Source organism: Symphalangus syndactylus, chromosome 3 (genome assembly GCF_028878055.3).
Source record: "Symphalangus syndactylus isolate Jambi chromosome 3, NHGRI_mSymSyn1-v2.1_pri, whole genome shotgun sequence".
Classification (NCBI taxonomy): domain Eukaryota; kingdom Metazoa; phylum Chordata; class Mammalia; order Primates; family Hylobatidae; genus Symphalangus; species Symphalangus syndactylus.
Window position 1 is genome coordinate 35664849 of NC_072425.2, and position 23401 is coordinate 35688249.

General features: G+C 48.6%; 1 protein-coding gene across 7 annotated transcripts in view; it reads left to right on the top strand.

The window, feature by feature from the left end:
- Positions 1-5674: 5674 nt before the first annotated feature.
- Positions 5675-23401, top strand: part of EPB41L4B (erythrocyte membrane protein band 4.1 like 4B) — a 149237-nt gene continuing 131510 nt past the window's right edge. For 4 of the 7 annotated variants that reach the window (XM_055271553.2, XM_055271558.2, XM_055271554.2 and 1 more), the window contains exon 1: positions 6086-6573. In XM_055271553.2, the coding sequence (XP_055127528.1) occupies positions 6271-6573 (303 nt within the window). In that variant the 5' untranslated portion in view covers positions 6086-6270. Of the gene's footprint in view, positions 6574-23401 lie in introns of all 7 variants that reach the window. The other 3 variants (XM_055271559.2, XM_055271557.2, XM_055271560.2) reach the window with 2 other exon arrangements.

Below are 23401 nucleotides of genomic sequence, written 5' to 3' on the forward strand. Positions count from 1 at the left end.
GGCATGAACGACTATACCTGGCCTGATGCTAAACTTCTAAAATGATAGTCAGGATCTACCATCTGTATTGCCCTGCGTCTATTTTCTCTTAAGCCCATATAAGTCCATTCCTTCCTTGTACCACTGTACCCTCCTCAAGGTCACCAGGATCACTAGCTTCAGGCCAGCTGGCTCACTTCAGGGGCCCTTCACGGCTCTCACTCCTATCAACACTTCACTGGCATGGCTCTGATTCTACTCATGGCATTCTTCTCCAAATTTTCTTTCCTTGCCTTGAACCAGGACTCAAAGTTTCCCAAAGGAGAAGGAGGATATGGGAAGGGTTCCTTTTGTGTCTGTGGTTCCTGTATCTTGGTTGTGTAATGTTAACATAGGTGAGTCACGGGACCCCTACTTTGGAATGCTGCTTCCATGGTGAGCTCTGAGTTGCGGCAGGATTTCAACAGCACATTCCACCACCAGCAGCAGCCCAGCTGCCAAGGGCTTTCCCTGAAAGAACAATTTACCTTGGTTTTGACCAACTTGGCAGGAGCTGGGTTTTTGATTTGATGGCAAAAAGATTGGAGGTGTCATAGCTTGTGAATTGGCCAGCCATGGGAAAGTTAATGTCAGCAGTCTAGGACAGGGCAAAAGGGATTACCAGTTGGAACTAGACCTTCCCAAGGGGATTGGACAGGGGCAAGGGAGATGAACCCAATTATATGTGACGGGGTGGGGGTGATGTAGAGTCCTGCATTGTCCAGTATGGTAGCCATTAGTTACATGAGATTATTTAAATTTACATTTTGTGAATTTAAATTTAAATTTAAGTGAAATCAAATTAAATATTTAGTTCTTCAGTCTCACTAGCCATCTTTCAAGTGCGCAATGGTCCCATGTGGCTGGTGGCTGCTGTATTGGATAGAGCAGATGTAAAATGTTTCCATCATTGCAGGAAGTTCTGTAGGACAGGACTGATTTTAGTCCATCAAACAGAGAAGAACAAAGGTAAAGCAGTTGGCTAAGAGATCGTAAGGGACAGGCAAGCATATCAGGGATGTCCAGGAAGAGGGAGCATGGCATGGGCAACCCAAGGGTAAGTAACAATGGAGATGGAAGGGCAGGGTGGGTAGGTGCTATAATGAGTACTCCCCTTCCACTCTCTGTGTGCATCTTCCATATGGATATTAGGATTATTTTATCAGAGCCACATGTGTTTCCCAAACCAGGATGCACATCCTCTGGGGAAGACATGGGTCCTCAGATAGGAACCCAGGCTAAGGCTGCCATCAGGTAAGGATGGGACCCTCCTGTTTCTCTCCAGATACTGATCTCTTGGGGTCTCGACGGAAGGCTAGATAGTAGATGTTTAGAATGGAGAACTAGGGATTAGATGTGGGGGAGGAAGTCAGAAATACCATCTGGAGCAGAGGGAAAGGATTAGCTAAGAATATAAATTTGGGACTCAGTTGTAGTCACCAAAGAGTCCTTCCATGATTGCCACTTCTGGATCTAAAAGCTTAGATGACTCATTAACTGTCCATTTATTTCTGTACAATTCAGTGATAAGCATTGCATTCCAATTATTTGCCTGGAGACGAATCCTTTAAATAATAAATGAGGTGAGCATCTATTCAAAATAATGTTTATGTCCTGTGCTCAAGAAAGAGAACAAGAGAACAAAGAGAAGATCTCGGACCTGAAAAACCATTCTAATTCTCTTTAAGTTGTAAATTCCAGGAGCTAAGTCTGGCTTCAGGCATGGCTGAATCCAGGTAGTCAAAATCAAATTGTCCTCTGTGTCCCTCCATCTCTTGACTCTGCTTCTGTTTGTGTTGGTGTCTTCCTCAGGCTTTCTCCAAATTATGTCAAAGTGGGTCTTCAGCAGGCAGTTCCAGGCTTGCACACTTCTCATTCTCCAATTCCAATGGAAAGAAATGGCCTATTCCCAATAATTTCAACCAGAGTTAAAGGGCTGACCTTCATTGGCCTGGCATGAGTTATTGTCTATTCTTGAGCCGGTAGCAGGTCTTTGGGAAATGCAATTCTCTGATTGGCCAGGCCTGATCATGTGTCCACACCTGTGGCACAGTGTGGGGTCAGCTTCACCTAGACTGTTAAGCCTAGGTGAAATGGCTCCACAAAGCCACCCATGTTCTGTAACCAGAAGAAAGAAAATGGATGCTAGCCTGGCAGAAACCACAGCTGCCTACTATACGGTCTTTAATTAATGATAGCTATTATTATTGTGAAATGATAGAGGAAAGGTTAAGCTGACATTAAACACCTGTGGCAGTAGGGATGGCTTTGTGACACATAGTAAGTTCTCAATAAATGTTTATTAAAAGAATACATTTATAAGGGAGTGAATAGGAACATACATTAAAGTGTAATCCTGCTCTATGGGAAAAAAAATGGAGCCCAACAAAATGAGGGCACAATTTTGTTGAGTCTGGGAAATGAGCCAGGAAACAAAGGATAGAGACAAATGGCACATTTCTGAAGAGGAGTTCCTTTAAGGGCTGTTTAATTAACATGTAAAATTACTCTGGAGGAAGGGAGTGCATAAGGAACTCTCCAAGGTTTGTTGATGACACAAAACTGAGTAGTAATGGGCAGGATAATGGAAAGTTCTCCTGAAGGAAGTAGGCAAAGAGGTGGTAGTTGAGCTTTAACAAGAAGGCAAGAAGGTGACTCTAGAGATCAAATTCCAAAAGATACCTATGAGACTAAGGAAGTCAAGCTACTGCTTATGACCAAGAAAAGGATCTAGAAGTTAGTGTAGACTGTTTCCTGAGAACTTCAGTCCGAGACAGTTTCAGACAGAAAGGCAGGAGAAATCCTGGGTGTCTTATTCCTTCAGGCTATTCTAACAGAATACCATGAACTTGCATTATAAACAACAGAAATGTATTTGTTATAGTTCTGGAGGCTGGGAAGTCCAACACCAAGTTGCTGACAGATTCAGAGTCTGGTGAGGGCCCGTTTCCTGGTTCATAGATGGCATCTTCTCACTGTGTCCTCACATGGTGGAAGTGGCAAGGAGTCTCTGGGGTCTCTCTCTCTCTCTCTTTCTTTTCTTTTTTAAGATTAGTCAAGTGCAGCAGTGAGAAGGGGAGAAAGAGTCGAACAGGAATTTGATCTGTAACTGACTATGAACATTCAACCGAGATAACTCTCTACCTTCGGACTAGCCTCTGGGGTCTCTTATTTTTTAAAATTTTTTTAGAAGTGGGGTCTCATTATGTCATCCAGGTTAGGCCCCAACTCCTGAGCTCAAGCTATCCTCCCCACTGGCCTCCCAAAGGGCTGGGATTACAGGCATCAGTCACTGCGCTCGGCTTGGGGTCTCTTTTATAAGGGCACAAATTCCATTCATAAGGGCTCTGTCTTCATGACCTAATAAACCTCCACCTCCTACTCCTTGGGGGTTGGGATTTCAGCATATGCATTTTTGGGGGATACAAACATTCAGACCGTAGCACTGGGGGTTCTGAATAACCATTTGAAGATCAGAAGGCCCATAAAAGAGCAATGCATTGATAAACAGAAGATATGTGCAGCTCTAACCCATTCACACTGGGCATAAAAGAGGTCCAACAGGGTTTCACCATGTTGCCCAGGCTGGTCTCGAACTCCTGGGCTCAAGTGATCCTCCCACCTCAGCCTCCCACAGTGCTGGGATTACAGGTGTGAGCCACCACACCCAGCCATATTATTAATAGCGCACTCATATTAGTTTCCTGTTGCGGCTGGAATAAGTTACCACAAACTTAGTGGTTTGGAACAACACAAATGTATTATCTTACAATTCTGGAGGTTTCATGGGCTAAAATCAAGGCTGCATTCCTTCTGGAATCTCTAAGGGTCAATTTGTTCCTTATCTTTCCTAGCTTCTTTCAGCTACCCAGGTTCCTCGTATCCTGGTTCCACTATGCTGACTTCTGCTGCCATTGTTGTGACACCTTCTCTGACTCTGACCCTCCTGCTTCCCTCTTATAAGGACCCTTGCGATTACATTGGGTTAATACAAGATAATCGCCCTACTTCAAACTCCTTAACTTAATCACATCTGCAAAGTCTTTTTGGCCACATAAAGGGACATATTCACAGATTCTAGCAATTGGTCTGTGACATCTTTGGGTGGCTATTAGTCAGTGTGCCACAGCACTCCTGGGCTATATAGTAGGAAATGGACTATCCTTAGAAACCACTAAGCAGAAATGGGCTACCTTTGAACATCTGCTTGTGGCTGTATTCTATTAAATACGGTCTGGGGTGGAGCAGTGGGAGAGGAGTAGATTGGGTATCTGAAGGCCGATTACAGATGCCCTCTCAGAGAACACTGTCACATGGGAGGCCTCCATAGTATCATAAAAGGAACATTAGACAATGAGTGAGGGTACTGGCTGCTGCCACTTAGGAGCTCTGAGACCTCGGACAAGGATATTACTTCTCTTAAGACCCGAACTCCAGTCCTATGTGACTTGGGGGGTACATAGAATACCTGGAAATATTGGAGTGTGGACTAATGAAAGTTCCATCCATGAAATCACCTCAGACAGCGCCTGATCCTTAATAAATGTCTGTTTTAGAATGCCTCATAAATGCACTCCTTCCTCTTTGTCTTTTTTGCTGTGTCCACTGCCTTTTCCAGGCCTCCCAGACATCTTCACTTGCCTGCCAATCATGCACACACCTCTGCCTGGCAGCAGAGGTAGTGGTTAGCAGCCAACAGCTTTGGAGCTGGGTAAAAGAGCTGGTCTTAACCATGGAATCTGGAGCCCGTCTCTTAAGCTCTCTAAGCTTCAGTTTCCTCCTCTGTACAATACGGATAAGAACGTCTATCTAACCAGGCTGTTGTGGGGATTGAGATGATGAATGGAAAGGGCTTAGCACGGTGTTTGGCACAAGATTAAGGGAATGATAAATAGTAGTGTTATTCTTCCCAAGAGGCCTGACCTCCTTTCAGCTTCATCCTCTTCCACATTCCTCATTTACCAGCACTGGTCAGCCCTCTTCACTCGAAGAGGACCTTGAACTTGTATACTGGAGGGCCACTGCTTAGAAACAATTCCGTCTCTCTCCGATATTCTCAGTGTGTCCTACACTATTCATTCTCGGAGCCTCAGATCTACTCTGCTTATCAGTAATTTTCAACTTCACTAGCCTTCTCTGTTATTTATCCAGGCCTTTATCTCAATACTGGACCTGAGATCTTGAGGAAAGGTGTTTTCTTGCGTAGCATATTGGAAAAATACTTCCTCTCCTCGCCGGGCCTCAACTTCGTTATGTGGAATGAGTCCACTGGACTGGAATGACTAAAAAAGTCCTTCCAGCTCTGAGATCTTAAATTGACAGAACTTAAGTCGCAAGGACCTTGTAGATTACCTTGTTGATTACCTAGTCCACCCCTCTCCTTTTCCAGAAGAGGAAACAGTGCTATTTTTCCAAGGGGGAAAACTTAGTGCTATTCTGTCTGGTTTCTGGAGCAACGCTTCCCAGAGGGCACGCGGCCTTGTTTTCCTATCGTGCAAGGGGGCACTCTGCGCCTCCAGGGCTCTGGGCGCCGGAAACACGTGTGTGCTCACCTACGTGTACACACGTGAGCACACCTACAGCAGCAGGGGGCGCTCGGGCCGGCAGGGGGCAGCACAGACCCGGCTTGCAATTACCCGGCGCAGCCCCAAGGGAGGAGGGCGTGCTGCAGTCCCGGCGGCGGCGGCGGCGGCGGCGGCGGCGGCTGGAGGTGCAGCCTCCCAGGTGGGAGGCGGGGGCTGCGGGCGCAGGAAAAGGCGCCTTGGGAGCGGGCGCTCGGCGGGGCCTCCTCGGGCCCCGGGCGCGGCGCGGCGAGTGGGAGCGAGCGCGCCAGGACCACGCAGGCGCCCTGCTCCGGCTGGCCCTCGGCCGGCGCGCGGCGCGGGAGCAGCCCGCAGCCCGCCCCCGGCAGCCCCCGGGTAGCCCCCAGCCGCCCGTCGGGAGCAGCTCCTCGGCAGCCCGCGCAGGCCGCCGGCCCGGGAGAGCGCGCGGCGGCGGCGGCGGCGGGACGGCCCCGAGCGCGCCCTCCCGCCTGCGGCCACTCGCAGCCGGCGCTGGCCGGGCCGGCGCGCCCCGCAGGCGGCCAGAGCGCGGCCTCGGCCTCGGCGCGGGCTAGCCCCGGGCCGTAGCCCGCGAGAGGCAGCGCGGGCGGCCGAGGGCACTGACGGCGTCGCGGGACGCTCCCGGGCGGCGGCGCAGCGGCAGCGGCAGCGGCAGCGCAGGGGGCGGAGGCAGGGGGCGCCCCCAGCCAGGATGCTGCGGTTCCTGCGCCGGACCTTTGGCCGCCGCTCCATGCAGCGCTACGCGCGGGGCGCGGCGGGGCGCGGGGCCGCGGGGCTGGGGGACGAGCGCGACGGGGGGCCACGGGGGGGCCCGGTCGCCGCCTCCTCCTCGGCGCTGCCTGTCGCGCCCGGGGGCAGCGTGTTCCCGGCGGGCGGCGGGCCCCTGCTCACCGGCGGCGCGGCCGTGCACATCTCCGCCGCCGGCGCCGCCAAGGCCACCCTCTACTGCCGCGTCTTCCTGCTCGACGGGACCGAAGTGAGCGTGGACCTGCCGGTGAGTGACGGGGCCGGTCCGGGGCACTGGCATCTCGCGCCCCTGGAGGCAGCTCCCCCTCCCCCAGTGCTTGCCTCGGGGGCGCTTCCCTTGCACCTCCCTGGGGATCCCCTCCCCCATCCCCTTCTCCGAGCACTCCTCAATCCTTTTTCTTCTTGGGCCACCCCGTCCGGGTCTCTTCCGGCGCCCCACCTTTGGCCCGCGCCCCCTCCTTGGCACATTGCGCCGCGGGGTTGCGATTTCTCTGGCGCCCACCTAGTCCTTGGGGCCTTGCCCCCTCCCCAGTACACACGGTCCCCGAGTCCCGAGACCCCGCCCCCCGTGGTGCAGGTGGCCGGCGCTCCCCTTCTGTCCCTAGCTTCCAGCAGGGGTCTTCCTGATACTGGGTTATTGGGTAGAAAATCTCAAATCAATGTGAGGCCGTCCCGGGGTGTCCAGCTTGTCCCCCTCAAACTCGCCATCAGGCCTTGATGAGACAGCAGAGAGGAGATCCCCTCGCTTGCTGCTCGGCAGGCGCCCCAAGTTTGGGAGGCGGGGGTTAGACCATTTCTGCTCTCTGCTGATCCCTTCTGGGTACACCCCATTCCCATTCCCTGAGCCCCATCTGCCCTGCAGCCTCGCAGCGGGTAGGGTGACTTGGGAGCTAACTCTAGAGTCGGCTGTCTCGGACCTGCCTGCCTTGCCCCGGCAGAGCCCTTGCTGGGGCGCTGGGAGTCGACCCCGGGGTGCCCGGAGGGGCAGGCGCGCCTGACTTTCTCCCTTGGGCACAGTGCGTGGGGTCGGCGGGGCACTCCAGGGCGGCGGCGCCTGGGCCTGCGTCCCGGGCACCCGCCCACAGGTGGTTGCACCCCCGCCCCGCGCCAGCTGAGAGCTAGGCCGGCGCTGCCGTCCGCTGCAGGGCGTCCAGTTACCACTGAGTCTTCCTGGCTGAAGGGGCCAGATCAGATCTAATCAAACCACACATTAACCGGGCGCCCACTGTGCACCCGGCGCTGCGGCAGACGGTGCCTTCGGGAATTTCTGGGTGTGACTGAGGACACAGCAGTAATTGAGCTTTAGATGAATGTTACAGATCACCTCGAGGATGTCAAGGGAAGAAATAACATACCCGGACTTCCAAGGAAGTATATAGGCCTTCCTGGGTGGGAGAAATGTTTGAACTTCATGAGAGAACTAGGAACATGTGAAAAGGGTCTCAGATGGAAAAATCAGAGCCTGCTTGGCTTGGAGTTTAACGCTTCCCGGTGTAGGCTGAATTTCGAGACAGTTTCAATTTATGGCAATTTTATTTTTGTGGTTCTTTGTGCTCTCCATAAGATATCATTTTGCTATGAAAATACCCTTTTGGGGCCTTTTTATTGATGGAAAAGGAGCGAACATTCGGGTGCTTAGAGCTGTTGCCTTTAAAATAGCATAAAAATGTTACTGTTCTCCAAGAATGAGGCTCTCCAGCTTTTTATTCAGCTGGGAGAGGAGGCCTGAGGAGCCGGGGAGGAGGAGAGGGGAGCAGGCTGCCTCTGGAGTGGGCAGCTTGTGTTAGGAGAGGATGTGGCGTAGTTTGCATCTCGGATCTGGGAAAGGAATGCTATCCTTGGGAAGTTTGACAGTGCTCCTTGCCGGTGGTTTTCTCATCTGTTCCCTGGGGATGATTCGTTTATAAAATGTATTGCTTGTCAGCTCCATGAGACAGGCTTAAGTGGTGTGCATGGTGAATAGACCCAAACAGGTACACAAATGAACAGGTTGGGACAGGAAGGCTGACTTGATTCCAGCCAGTGCAGCCCTCACTGGAGCCTGGTAGGGGAAGGGGATATTTGCATCCTAAAAGGTTTCTTCACTTTATAAAAGGCTGCTTGACAAAAGAATTCCCCCGTCCCAGGTATTCCTAGGATGGCAAATTTCTTGATTCCTCTATGATGTGACTTAGTGAAGCCCACATTTTATTTATGTGCGTGCACACACACACGTATATGCCCCCCGTCCACAGGCGGATAAAAAGCAAATGCTGGCTTGTGTCACGTGAGCTCTCAGGGAGGAAAGATGAAGAAAAATGGCCAGTGGGCACAGCTCATCGATTTAAAGATTTATTAGATATTAGGACTGCATCACAGTCTCCTACGCTAATCTTCTCAGATCTGAGTGTGTGCTCCTGTAATTAATTCTGAGTTACGAGGTTAACGCCAGGCGGCCAGCTCCCCAATGCATTTGTAGCATTTGCTGCTCCTCAGACCCACTTCACCGGGCTCACTCTTTATGCTGTCCTTTTTGGCATTTGGCCCCACTTGTCATTATTCTCTTTTGTGTTCCTAGATTTTTACCGCTTCCTGGGCCCTGGTGTTGCCTTGCTGCTTGTCGCAAGATAGGATTTACCTTTGACCGCGATACCCCAAGCTGGCTTCTCAGGCACCCAGGGATATTGCCAGGCTAAATGTCTCCTTTGTAATAAAAACCCTCAGGCGGCATTAGCCTTGAGAATTCCTTTGCTCAACCTCCTAAAAGTTGGCTGTGTGCTGTCATAAACCTTTTTATTAGCCCTAGTTAGGATGCTTGTGTTCTGAAATTGTCTGGAACACAATAACACCCTCAGTTTGACCGTGCTGTGGCACCTCAGTCCAGTCCAGACCACAGTTACTGGGCGTCTCCAATGTGCCGAGCTCTGTGCTGCAGACACAAAGGTGAATGAGATGCAGCCTGGAGGCTCTTGGGAAACGCAGGTGAAAACACGTTTCTTTTATTCTGGGTGATGCTAAGTGATATGACAGGCACACCCAGACAGGGTGCTGTGGCCGGATGGGATGGGGGAATTGGAAGGACTTCCAGGAGACTTTGACACTTGAGATTATGGGGTCTCAGATCCAGTGTCCCTTGGCAAAGCCACGGGCCAATTGTTGTATATAATAAAGGGAAAAGTAGCTGCAATTGTTTCTTCTGACAGGGCTTGGTGATAGGTTGAGTCACCTAGCATTCCTGAGTGTTCTTTTTTTTGTTTTGTTTTTTGGATCTGGGGTCTCGTCTGTCACCCAGGCTGGAGTGCAGTAGTACGACCACAGCTCACTACGGTCTTGATCTCCTAGCCTCAAGCAATCCTCCCACCTCAGCCTCTCTAGTAGCTGGGACTGCGGTTGTGCACCACTACACTTGGCTAATTAAAAAAATTAGTTTTATAGACATGGGGTCTCACTATATTGCCCCAGCTGGTCTCAAACATGTAGGCTCAAGCGATCCTCCTGCCTCAGCCCCTAACAGTGTTGGGATTACAGGCATGAGCCACTGTGCTTGGCCCCTGGGTGTTCTTAATCTCTGCTATGGATAGTCAGCAGCTTTTCAATCTTTGATAAAATAAAATGTGAATAAAAGGATCTTTTAAAGAAAAATCTATAACATGCAGTCTAAAGTGGACTTGCTGTACAAACCCAGCTTCCAGATGAGCCCTTGCTCGCCCTACCAACCAGAGTGCCAGCCTGAGCCAGTCCTCTTCAGAAACCCTGGCCCTGCCTTGGACAGCACCTCCCTCTCCTTAGCCCAGCCCAGCCCAGCCCAGCCCTGCCTAACCCTCAGGTGTGGTCTGGTCAGAGCAGGGCAGGACTCCCTCCCTCGGCCTGCCCTAGACGCGTTCCTTCTATTAATGCAGCTGAAGATCCCATTAGTGTGCTTGGCAGCGGCACCCACTGTTGACTCATATTAGCTCTCTGTTGACTAAATCCCTGGCATCGCTTTTACTTGTGTGGCTGTTGCTCAGCCCCGCCTCCCGTTGCCCTGTGTGCTCAGTGTGGAAAGCTGTTAGGATGTGTGGTCAGCCAGTTAGCACTCCCGCCATGCTTTGGAGGGAACGGCCCATGGGCCATTGTTGCATTTGGTGCACTTGCCTTCCCTGCATCTGGAACTCAACATCGACTCATTGTGGTCCAGTGCAAACATGGAGGATTTCAGAATTCGAAGATCTACCTTTGCATATTACACCCTGGCTCTGCAGCTTTGGGCAATTTCAGCTCTTTGAGCCATTGACTTCCTGATCCTTCAAATGGGGATGTTGGGAGGATTCAGTGATGGGAAGGCCTCACGGTGCAACAGAGGGCTGAAAGGTTGCTAGTAGGTTGTAATCTTAGAAACCTCTCCTTCCTCTACTTTGGATTTTGGAAAGATTTGAAGAAGTTTCTAGTAATAGACATTAAAAAAAAAAAATGCTGTGCCAGGCACGCTAACCGTTGCTTGGCTCTTCTTTAGTGGAAATTGGAAGTTGGATATAGTATGAAAAATGCTTTTTAAAAGTTTCACTTTAGATGTGAAAAGTGATGTTTTTTCAGCAAAAACAGGAGAATGCAGGTTTTTAGAATTTTAGGACTGAAACCTCTGATCTCACGTAACATACATGATCCAACATAAAGGTCATATTGCTTATTTTGGAGTTGAAAGGGACCCCGGACAGAACCTCCCCGGCCCATTGGAGAAACTGGGAAGCTGTGGTCTGTGGCTATAAAGTGACTTCCCTTCAGTCAGTCAGTGAAAGAGTTGGAACCGGCTGCTTTGGGAACCCTGATTGTCAGCATCTGAAGGTGTCAAGCGTAGGGTCAGCAGTGGGAGGGAAGACTAACCCACGTCCTAACACAGGATCATGGAAGAGGGGTGGGGTACATTCCTGGCAGATGGAAATAGAACAGATTTTCCCAAACAGTGGAAAAACTCGAGCAAAATGATCCCAACTTCAATGTTCACAAAGTTCATCTGGGATTTTTTTTGTTCCATTAAAATTCCCAGAGCACACCCCGAGAATTTCTTGATTCAGTATATCAGGAAGCTCAACTTTTAACAAGTTATTCCAGGTGATTCGGATGCAGGTGGTCTCTTCACAGCCAGTGAAAAACCCTGGCCCTAGAACTATGAGAACAGAAGCAGCTACACCATGCATTATAAACTGCTGTAGCAATGGGGCAAGGGGTGGTAGGGGGGTTGGCAGTCTTTGAGCTGGGGTTTCACCTGTGCTTTAGGGAGCCCATTTTTGTCACAGTGGAGTGGAGGGCTAGAGGAGGGACTGAAGACCAGTCATGCCATTGCAGTCGTCAGGTAAGGGGTGTTGAGGGCCTGGCTGGGAGAAGGGGGCAATGGGAGAGCAGCTCACAGGTGGAGTCGGGTGAGTGTGTTGGGGAGGGTGAAGGTTTGAGATAGGGCTGTCTTCACTCTTGGTTGGGAAGAATTAAGGGACCCGCAGGAGGTCGAAGACAGCTTCTCATTTCTAACCTTTCCCAAGGCTCTGGCTGCCATGGCCACACTGGCTTATCCCAGGCCTCTGGGTGGCTTGTTTATTCTGCCCCTGTAGGGTAGGTATTGGCTAAAGGTGGCCTTCCACTACCTGCCCCACCCACACCCCCTCTCAGACCTGGAGTGAGGCCTTGGATATCTAGTGGGTCATGAGTTTGTGTTATTTTTGGAAATGTCTTCTTTGTTTTAAAAGGAAGGCTGAGGTGGGGGGGTGAGAGAGGGGTAATGAACACCCTTCCCAAACGGGGTGTCATGATACAAGCAAGAGCACTAACTCCCCTTCTACACTTGCTGGATTTGTCAGTGTTAATAAGGGGCGGCGGTTGGCCTGCAGGGAGAAGGGGCCACAGCCCAGCCTCTCCAGAGCCGGTAACATGACCCTACACTGGTACAGGGCTCTGAACAAATATTAACTTGCTAAGCACTTTCACGTGCATAATCTCATTGAATTCTGTTCCTAGTACACTGCAGTGGATGAAGGCACAGGTCTGTTTCGTTTTGAAATAGCAGAAGGTCGATGGGGGTGGGGCCTTCCCTTAAATTCTTGCGTGGGGACTTAGAAAAAAATCCAGCCTGGCAACCACAGAAATCCTCCGCCTACCGTTTGTCCTCAAAACACGTGTTCCATCCTTGCCCACTGCTTGACTTCCTTTGGCCGGCTGGGAGTGGGCTTCTCCCTGGGCCTCTCTCTGCCCTGCCTGGAGCCTTCTCCTCCAGTGGGAACTGTGCTCCAGTTTCCACCTGTAGCCCGTGGCTGCTGCCTGAGGGCAGGGTCGGCTGCTGATTCATCTGGGTGTGTTTTCCAGGTTCGTGTGTGTGCTCCCCTTTCATTTCTCCTTTACAATGCATTCATCGAAGACCCATTTGAAAATATGGAAAGGTTGGAACAACATCTACAGTTTCATTAGATAAGCACTGTTAAAATTGGGGTGCGCATTCATCTGTGCTTTCTTTCATATTCAGATATAAATATGTTTTTAAAATGATGAACTTATATGGGTTAATGGAAGTCTCTTTCCCCCCACCCCACCTCAGCACAGTTGAATAAGGATGGTGGACTTGGACCTTGTGTCTCTTTAGGGTGAGGCCCTCGGCCCTCCTCTCTACATTTCCTGGGACTCTTAGCTGGGGTGGGGAGGCCCCCAGTGCTGGTTAGCCATCTGCAATGTGTGCTGCCTGCTGCCCCTGCCTTGGTAGGAAGCAAGCTGCCTGGCACTCTGACCCTCCTCGCCACAATTACCTTCTCTTGCTGGCAGGTTAAAGGTCTTGTTGATGTGACCTCAGAGTCCCCTTGCATCTGAAAGCACCTGCTATGGGGCAGTCTTGACTCTCGCCAGCCCAGGATGCCTATGACTCTGCTACCAGCCAAAGCTGATCTGGCAGAGTGGGGCTGGAGCCTGGCAGCATCCCTGGTGTACCCCCCACCACCTTAATCCCTCTAATCTCACTCCTTCTGCAGCCTCTGTGGCCTCTCTCTAGAGCTGGATTAATTTTACTAGTCCCACTTGATTTTAATTTCCGGTTTATTTTAAATTGTTTTCCAAAATGTTTTTGTTTGCTCACAGTATGTTTTCTTCAGTCAGCAAAGGCTTACTGAGCCCTTACACTACGTTAAGCATGGGGGAGGGGTATCGGAGAGAGAAGAGTGTTTCTTGAGCTCCCAGTCTTGAGGGGCAGACAGAGTAAACAGATACCCATAAACCAACATGGGGTGGTGCCAGGGGTGAGCAACTGAACTGTGGGCTGGAGTTGGGGAAGGTTTTTTTTTCTTTTTTTGGTAACATTGGAGTCTCGCTATATTGCCCAGGCTGGCCTGGAACTCCTGGCCTCGGGAGATCCTCCCACTGTGGCCTCCCAAAGCTCTGGGATTACAGGTGTGAGCCACCACACCCGAGCAGCTGGAGAAGGTTTGATCCCCAGAGTGACAATGGAATTGCCCCAAAGGATGTGTAGGAGTTCAGCTGTGTCTGGGTGGAGGGAACAGCATGGAAGATGGGGGTCAGAAAAGCCCCATCCCTGGACTCCGGGTTCCTTGGGGTAGGGGAGCCAGATGAGTTCTGGCTATGTCCCTGGATCTTAAAGGAGTAAGTGAGTTCCCTTTGAAATGAAGATGATGTGGGGAGCCCATCTAGGTGGTTATCTTGTTGAATCCTCACAAAAACTGTGTTGATGGTTACTGTTGTTATTCCTGATTTGTAGAGGAAAGAATCAGGGTTTAGCAGACAGGTTAAGAAACTTGTCCAAAGTCACGTAGCTAGTAAAGGCAGACTCTAGCTTGATTTGTGGTCTGGGAAGGTCTCTGACAGCACAGCGGGGCAAGGGGGGTGGGAGGTCTCTGAGCTTGCCCCAGAGGTTCCGAGCTGGATGGGGACCCCTGAGCCCCCAAAAGGTTTCCACCTTTGTAGGCCACTTGGGATCAGATTTACTTCTTTAGTTAGACTCATTGAATGTCATTTCACTTGAGTGCATAATGGTTTGATGGCCGTAATTCAACACTCAGATCAGAAGTAGGTGATGTTTTTAAAAAGTGCTTAATAGAACAACATTAAAATTATCTCAAAGAAAAACATTTTCATATTCCTATCCTGCTGCATAGCAACTGGTTGGTTTCACTTTGTTCCTTTCCATCTTTGTGCTTTTGTATACATGTTTATAAGCGTGGTGTATATCCTTTAAAACATTTTTTTCTTTTCTCCTCCCCATCCACATTTCTTGACAGGCTCCTCACCAGTTTGGTGCCCTCTTTTGTGCGTAATTCTAGAATACTTAAATTCAACCCTTATTCTCTGCTGTGTGTGATGTGGTTTGAGTGAGTAATACCTGTCTCTGGGGGCTTGGAGGTTGATGTGCAAAGCACCTGATCACTTACGCGTCAGGCAGCCCCATCTCCAAGGCATGCAGAATCTGTGTTGCTTCCCTTAATCGCTGCCGCCTGGGAAAGTGCACGTTATCATCCCCTTTGCAGATGGTCTCGGAGAGCAGATGGCCTCGGGCCACTCTGCTAGTAAGTATGGGAGAGCCAGATTGAATTTAGGTTTCCGGACTCATTTTCCAGTGCTCTTCCCCTCAGCCCATGCTGTGCACACCCAGCCTTCCTGTGTTAAATATGTGTTCTCTTAGAACTCCCTGGGAAGGTCAGAATTTCATGCAGTAAAATCCCCTGTCTTCTGAACCACTTTGCCTTTCAGCATCTCTGGCATTTGGATTCTGTCTACCATTTCTCAGCATTTTTTGCAGGTTCTTTTCCCCAAAGTCATAGCTGGCTGAGTGCCCAGCATTTTCTTCATGAAGCTACGAACTGGAAGATGATATCCCAAGGGTCCTGTCCCACCCGTGGGATCATCTGGTGCTTCCTTGTTACCCAGCTCAGTCCCCCCAGGTGGAATGGTCTACCCTGCAGCTGTGAGGATGCCAACTGCCTGGTTCAGTGGGTGCCTGCAGAGCTGGCATCCCTCAGCTCTGTGGTTTCTTTTCCATGCCTGTCTCATGAGCTGAGTGTTGTCTGCAGCATAGCATTCGCTCAGGTGCATTGAAGTCGGCCTGATCATGCGTCTCCTTTGCTCTACCTGTTCACTTGCTGAGCTGCACCTACCCTGAATTATGAATTTTTTTGAAAATCATGGTATTAATATAAATAACACAAAATTTGCTATTTTAACCATGTTTAAGTGTATGCAGTTAAGTGGCATGATGTACATTCACACTGTTTTGCAACCTTCACCACCATTGGCCTCCAGACGTTTTTCATCTTCCCAAACTGAAACTCGGTCCTCATTAAACATCAACTCCTTATTTTCACTCCCCCCAAACCCCTGGCAACCACCATTCTCCTTTTTTGTCTATGAATTTAGCTACTCTAGGTATCCCATATAAGTGGAATCCTACAGTATTTGTCCATTTGTGCTGGCGTATTTCACTTAGCCTAGTATTCTCAAGGTTCATCCATGTTGTATGTAGCAGGTGCCAGAACTTCATTCCTTTTTAACGCTGAGTAATGTTCTCTTGTAAGAGTATATCACATACAGTTTATCCATTCATGGAGTGTGGATGTTTATGCAGGTCTGGACTGTCTTAACTCGGTCCTACCCATTCACTTGTGGCACTGCCGCCAGAGACTTGGATGTCCCCAGCCCTCACCTCGTGGTGTTATTCTTGGATTCTGACACCTCTTCCCTGGGACTCTTCTGCATCGTGCTGATCATCCTCCAAGGCTGTCTGGGCTTCATTTGGGGGTGTGTGGCAGACAAGTTTTCTCCCCCTTACATTTTTGTCTGAGTTGCTCAGTGTTGGCAAGCCCTCTGTCCAGCACATTCTTTAGATTTTTAAATGATGAAATATAAATACAAAAGACTCTCTATAACATGAATAGTTTTAGAAAAATAACACAATGAACATCCTTGTGCCCACCACCCAGCTTAGGAACAAAGACCATCACCAATGCTGTGAAAGTCCCCACATGCTCCGTCTCAGTCACATTCCCCTCCCTCCCTCCTGAAGTTTGTCTTTCATCCCTTTCTTTTGTTTATAGGTTTTCTGCATATGTACCTTTTCCTAAACAATATCATGTTAGTTTTGTAGGTTTGTGAGCTGTATATACATGAATTTTTCCTTCAATATTGTGTCTGTGAGAATTCGTGTCAGTGAGATGACTGGAGTTCTTACTGTTTTGTAGTTATTCCATTGCATGCATATACCGGAATTGATCCTATGTGGACATTTGGGATGTTTTCACTTTGGAACTATTAGGGGAAAAAAATACCACTTTGAACTTTCTGGAATTGGTCTCTGGTGTACATGTGTCAGGAAGCATCTCTCCTGGGTGTGTACCTGGGAGGAAGAGTGGGCGGGGCCCTTTATAATCATACAAAATTGTTTTCCAGAGTCCCCACAGCATATAAAAGCTTCCCTAATCCATTCTTCTCCAACACTTGGCATTGTCAGCTTCTTTGTTTGATTTTACCAGGATAGTGGGAGTTAGTGGCACCTTTGTGGTCTTTACTTTCTCCCAGTTGTTGATGGGGTTGAGTACTTTTCACCTATCCATCTCTCTCTCTCTCTCTCTCTCTCTCTCTGTGTGTGCGTGTGTGTGTGTGTGTGTGTGTGTGTATTTTTTAATAATAGAGATGAGATCTGGCTGTGTTGCCTAGGCCATTAAACTCCTGGCCTCAAGCAATTCTCCCATCTCGGCCTCCCAAAGTGCTGGCATTACAGGCATGAGCTGCTGCATCTGGCCAGGGTTGAGTGTCTTTCATATGTTGTTAGCAACGTGTAGTTCCTCCTGGAATGTTTTGTTTTATGATTTTCACCTGTTTTTAGGTGGAGTTGTATTTTTCTCACTGGCCCCTGGACTCCATGAGATTGTCTCCCGTATCCCCTTCCTCTTCTGAGGTCACCTCGGTGGAGAAAAGGGAGAGAACACTGTAAGCCCCAAATTGACAGGCTTCTGTGGCAGATCTTTCTTCACTAAGTAGGAATTAATGTTTTGACTTCACTTTCACTGTCAATGAGCTGAAGTTGGTTGCTGCTGGTGGCTTTTTGCGAGAGCAGCTACGGGATCTATAGTATTCACATCAGCTCTGCCCACTCTTTTTGAAGTTTTTATTATGGAAATTTCTAAGCATATTCCAAAGTAGCAAGAACTATATATGGACCCTAAGTACTCATCTTCATTTCCGTATTTATCAGTTTATGGCCACTCTCCTTTTATACCCCTCCCTACTGCCCTTTCCTGATTATTTTAAACAAATTCTAAACGTGTAATTTCTTTTCTTTTCTTTTTTTTTTTTTAGGATGGAGTCTCGCTTTGTCACCTAGGCTGGAGTGCAGTGCGAAATCTTGGTTCCCTGCAACCTCTGGCTCCAGGATTCAAGCGATTCTCCTGCCTCAGCTTCCCAAATAGCTGGGATTACAGGCACACGCCACCACGCATGGCTAATTTTTTGTATTTTTAGTAGCAACAGGGTTTCACCGTGTTGGCCAGGCTGGTCTTGAAATCCTGACCTCAAGCGATCCGCCTGCCTCTGCCTCCCAAAATGCTGAGATTACAGGCATGAGCCACTGTGCCTGGCCTAAACACGTAATTTCAAACATGTATTTCAGTATGTATCTCTAAAAGATAAGGACCAATTTTAAAAAAATAGCGTTGATTGTGATAGCACACACCTGTAGTCCCAGCTACTTAGGAGGCTGAGGTAGGAGGATCACTTGAATCCAGAAATCGGCGGCCAGCCTGGGCAACATCACAAGACCTCATCATATATATATATGTATGCCTAATACTATTAAAGCTTCTAAAAATAATGAACAATTATTTTTTAGTGTCAGATATTCAGCCAATGTTCAAATTTTCTTCTGTGGTTTTCAGCAAGGTTCTTTCATTGCATTTGATAGATATTCTAAGACTCTTAACCTAAAAACCTTCTCCTCACCTTTTTGAGCCATTTATCTGTTGGAGAAGTGAGGCCGTTTGTCCTATTACAGTTCGTTACTTTCTGGGTTTCGTTGATTGCATCCTTAACATTGGTTACCCCTGAGGTACAGTTAGTACCAGGAATAGTCTTATTTCAAGCATCTGATCAGAGCACACAGAGATCAGTAAGATCCTTATCCTCAAGAAGGCTGAGTGGAGATCAGCTGTTGAATGTCTTCCTCGAGCGTGGGTTCTTCCTCCCTCTAGCTCACTCCTGTTTGGTACCCCATCACATACTCGGGAGGCCCTCCGTGAACCCTTTTTGTCTCTCCTGGCTGGAGATGCTAGCAGACGTTTTAGGGAATGCAGCATCAATGAGAAGGGAATTGGGCCGAGTGTGGGACAGCTTGAACCAGTGGGGTTCGCCGCTAAGGGAACCCTTGGAGAACACCTGGTCCAAAATCTCATTCTGGAGGCGGCGAAAGGCCTTTCCCATCTGCCTTGGAAGGCTGCTCACTCCAGCCTGCTGCTGCTCACCTGTGGCAAATGAACAAGGGTGTAACAAGTGCAGCTTCCTGCACCTAGCCCCCCAGCGCTTATGAGTGACATCCAGCGAGCCTCTTTGCCTCTCTGAGACTCTGCCATCTCTTCTGAAAGCGACCAGGATTCTCATCCCCTGCACATGGGAGCTGGGGCTTTCTCCAGCTCTCCTGCTCATGGGATGGACATGGGCATCATCCAAGGAAGGCCGGTAGACTGTAAAAGCCTACCGGGGTTAGTTATTAACCTGCAGCGCACTCTTGACAGCCCATTCCATGGCATTTCACTGACCGGAGTCCTTTTATTGCTCTTGCTTGCTGGGGCCTGGGACCCAAGGCCCATATCACCTCCTGCTCAGTCGGTTGCAATCTGTATTGAGTGGCATCAGCGCTGCTTTGATGGTAGCAAGAATGGCTGGTCAAAGTCCAGGGAGGGGCCCAAGCTGGCTTGGAACTGGCCCAGGTCATGCACACAGCCAGCAGTGACACATCCAATGGGACACTCCAGGGTGAAACCTGAGAAAGGAGGTCTGGGATATGGGATGTTGTAATAGGAGAGCAGGGAATTTAAGGTCGGAGGTATTTGTTTAGGATACCTCAGTATTCTAGAGCTATGGGATTTATTTTGCTTTGAAGTCCAGAGGTATTTAGCTTTATTCTAAAAGCGATGAAGTTCCTCTTAATTAAAGACGCTCCTGGAAAAAAGAAAAAAAAAGGAAAAATTTAATGCTGTCTTTTAAAAGGAAAAGGATTGTATGTACTATAATAGAATTACTGTAACATGTCGTTTAACTCACTTCAGGGAATGACCTCTTCCACATAGGTAAGTTTTCCAGATAGTTACAGTTGCATTCATTTACTGACAACAACTGTTTTATTTCAGCTATTTCATTTATTTCTTGAAGAAAAAAAAAAAAAACAAAAAAAAACTGCAGAGCATCTAGTGCCTGTAAGGCCCTGTGCGAGGAATACAAAATGGTCAAATGTATGGGCATTGCTCTAAAGGAGCTCATTTAAAGTGGGGTGTGGATGTTAATTGCATTACCTTGACTTTGCCTTGGTGGCCCCCAGTCAGCGTGCTGAGGGCTCCAGCAGTCCCAGACTTCTGCATCACCTAGATTCTTGGGTCAGCTCTGTATAGTGTTCCAGCCTTCAAAGCATTGCTTTACTCTGCCTTTTTGAGGGCAGGCTGATTAATAAGTTAATACAACAGTGGTTTTCGATGTTTACTGCATGCTTAGAATCTTCTGGGGAGTTTTTCAAAGTCCAGCTTCTAAGGTATACCCCAGACTACTACTACCACCAAGATTGCTGGCCTTGGGAGGTGGGACCCCTTCATCAGAATTTTTTTTTTTTTTTTTTTTTTTTTTTTTGCTCGCTCTGTTGCCCAGGCTGGAGTGCAGTGGCACGATCTTGGCTCACTGCAACCTCCGCCTCCCAGGTTCAAGCTGTCCTCCTGCCTCAGCCCCCCAGTAGCTGGGATTACAGGCGCCCACCACCATGCCTGGCTATTTTTTGTATTTTTAATAGAGACAGGGTTTTGCCATATTGGGCAGGCTGGTCTCAAACTCCTGACCTCAGGTGATCCACCCCCACCTCGGCCTCCCAAAGTGCTGGGATTACAGGTGTGAGCCACCACGCCTGGCCCAGAATGTTTTAAAACTCCCCAGGTGATTCTGAGGTACAGTCAGGTTTGAGAAACAATGTTTTGCAGGGCTCCTTCCCTTCCTTTTGTGTAGCGTTGTAGGTTTAGATCAGGCTTTCACCTTTGATCATTTCATTTAATCCTTATAGCACTTACTGGAGAGAATTTTGGGTGTTCTAATTTTATAGAAAGCTCACCAGTAAGATTTTGGCCCCATATCCCACAGCTAGTAAATACAAAACTAGACTTAAAAGTCGTTTCCAGGCTGTTGAAGTCCACTTCTCCGGTTTTTCTTCGTGGCCATCACTCTAGTGGCTCTCTGGCAGCTCCCCAGTGCCCCCTTCACTTCTCACCTGTGTATCTGTACCTGTGCTGCCTTATTTTTTAAATTTAATTTAATTATTTTTTTTTGAGACAGAGTCTCGCTCTGCCACCCAGGCTGGACTGCAGTGGCACGATCTCGACTCACTGCAAGCTTTACCTCCCGCATTCAAGCGATTCTGCTGCCTCAGCCTCCCAAGTACCTGGAATTATAGGCATTGGGCCACCATGCCCAGCTAATTTTTGTATTTTTAGTAAAGACGGGGCTTCACCATGTTGACCAGGCTGGTCTTGAGCTCCCAACCTCAGGTGATCCGCCCACGTCAGCTTCCCAAAGTGCTAGGATTACAGGTGTGAACCACCGCGCCTGGCCTTTTATTTTTATTTTGATTTTTTGAGACAGAATCTCCGTCTGTCGCCCAGGCTGGAGTGCAGTGGCACAGTCTCCACTCACTGCAACCTCCTCCTTCCGGGTTCAAGTGATTCTCCTGCCTCAGCCTCCCAAGTAGCTGGGATTACAGGCACCCGCCACCACACCCAGCTAATTTTGTATTTTTAGTAGAGACCAAGTTTCACCGTGCGAGCCAGGCTGGTCTTGAACTCCTGACCACAAGTGATCCACCCGCTTTGGCCTCCCAAAGTCCTGGGATTACAGGCCTGGGCCACCGCATCCAGCCTGTGCTGCCTTCATATTGGCTGAGTATTATCCCTTAAGGGCCTAGCCATCTTTCAGGGCCTGTCTCAGATGATGCCGCATTTATGAAGCTTATCCCATCATTCCATCCTCCCACCCCACCACCCCACCTTCCCCCGCTTCTTCCACTTCTCCCATATAGCATTCCCTCTCCTCCTAGGAGCTTGCAGGGCACTTTTTTGCCTTGGGTGAGACCTAGCACATGTTATAGTAATTATGTAGTAATTCAAGCAATAGATAACATTATTGACCTTTTTAGTTTTTGCAAGTGATTTTTAAAATTGTGGTAAAATATACATGACACAAAATCGACCATTAGTGACATTTAGTACATTGACATTGTTGAGAAACCATCGTTACTATGTGGCTCCGGAATATTGTCATCACCCCAAAAAGAAATCCTCTACCTGTCGAGCTGTCGTTCCTCCCCTGTTCCTAACCCCGACAGCCGCTAATCTGTCTTCTGTCTCTCTGGATTTGCTGTCCCTGCGTATTTCATATAAATAGAATCGTGCAATATGTGGCATTTTATGTCTGGCTTCTTTCACTCAGTGTTACGTTTTCAAAGTGGATTGACCATTTACATTGTTCCAAGCCCTTTCCATGGCTTCACTCTGACCCCTCATCCCCCCATGGAGTAGGCAGTTCCTATTGGTATCCTCATTATACAGGAGATTGAGGCACACAGAGATCAGGCAACTACGAGAGAACACACAGTGCCTAAGTACTCTTGGCCCCTGCACTGTCCTGCTGGTGTCCTGGTGTCTGCTGTTGACTTTGACCTTTAGAAGGGCAAAGATCAAACACCAAGGAAGAATTCACCTATGGTATAAGAACAACATATGATACGGCTCCAGGAGCAGAAATCATTAGAGGTGCCCCTCGGGACTGCAGAACAGAATTCCTGGGGTTGATTGTGCGCTTAAAGCTCTTGGCTTAATTGGAGTGAATCAGTATTGCTGTGAATTTCCCTCAAATGTTAGGGGTCAAGTATAGGATTGTGTATCTGGTATTGGAAGCCAGCTGGCGTTCTAAGACCACTGAAATGTTGAGGAATAAGTCTTAAGGACTCAGAAAGGCAGAGGTACCCCAAGTAAAGGTTTATTTTCAAAGTAGTGCATACTATGTGCCAGACGCAGTTCTGAGCACTTTATGTATCTTTACTTGGTTGATTCGCACAAAATCTTTACAAGGTAGCTACTGCCCTGTTTTATGGATAAGGAAGCCGAAGTGCAAAACAGCTAAATTACCTCATCAAGGTCTTGCCACTAGAATGTGGGGGACCCAGGGAGTCTGGTTCCGGCATCCATCTGTTTCATTCTTTTCCCTTTAAAAATTTTTAATTTTCTTTTTTTGGTTATAACATACCTTTCCCAAGACAGAACAGAACAGCCTAGTTGCTTGAATAGGAAGAGAAAAAGGGAAAAAACATAATGGGAAAAGCACTGATTTTATTTTTTATAAAAGTTATCCGGTCATATCAGTTCTATGCCTTTAAAAAAAAATAAAAGGCTGGGTGTGGTGGCTCACAGCCATAATCCTAGCATTTAGGGAGACCGAGGCGGGAGGAGTGCTTGAGCCCAGGAGTTCGAGACCAGCCTGGGCAACATTGCAAGAGACCCCTTCTCCACAAAAAGAAAAGAAAAAAAAAAAACAAAAAACCCAGCCAGGCATGGTGGCTCACACCTGTGATCCCAGTACTTTGGGAGGCTGAGGTAGGTGGATTGCTTAAGCCCGGGAGTTTGAGATCAGCCTGGGAAACTTGGTGAAACTCTATCTCTACAAAAAACAAAAACAAACAAAAAAACTAGCCAGGTGTGATGGTGTGCGCCTGTAATCCCAGCTACTTGGGACGCTGAGGTGGGAGGATTGCTTGAGTCTGGGAGGTGGAGGTTGCAGTGAGTCGAGATCATGCCACTGCACCCCAGCCTGGGAGACAGAACAAGACCCTGTCTCAAAACCCG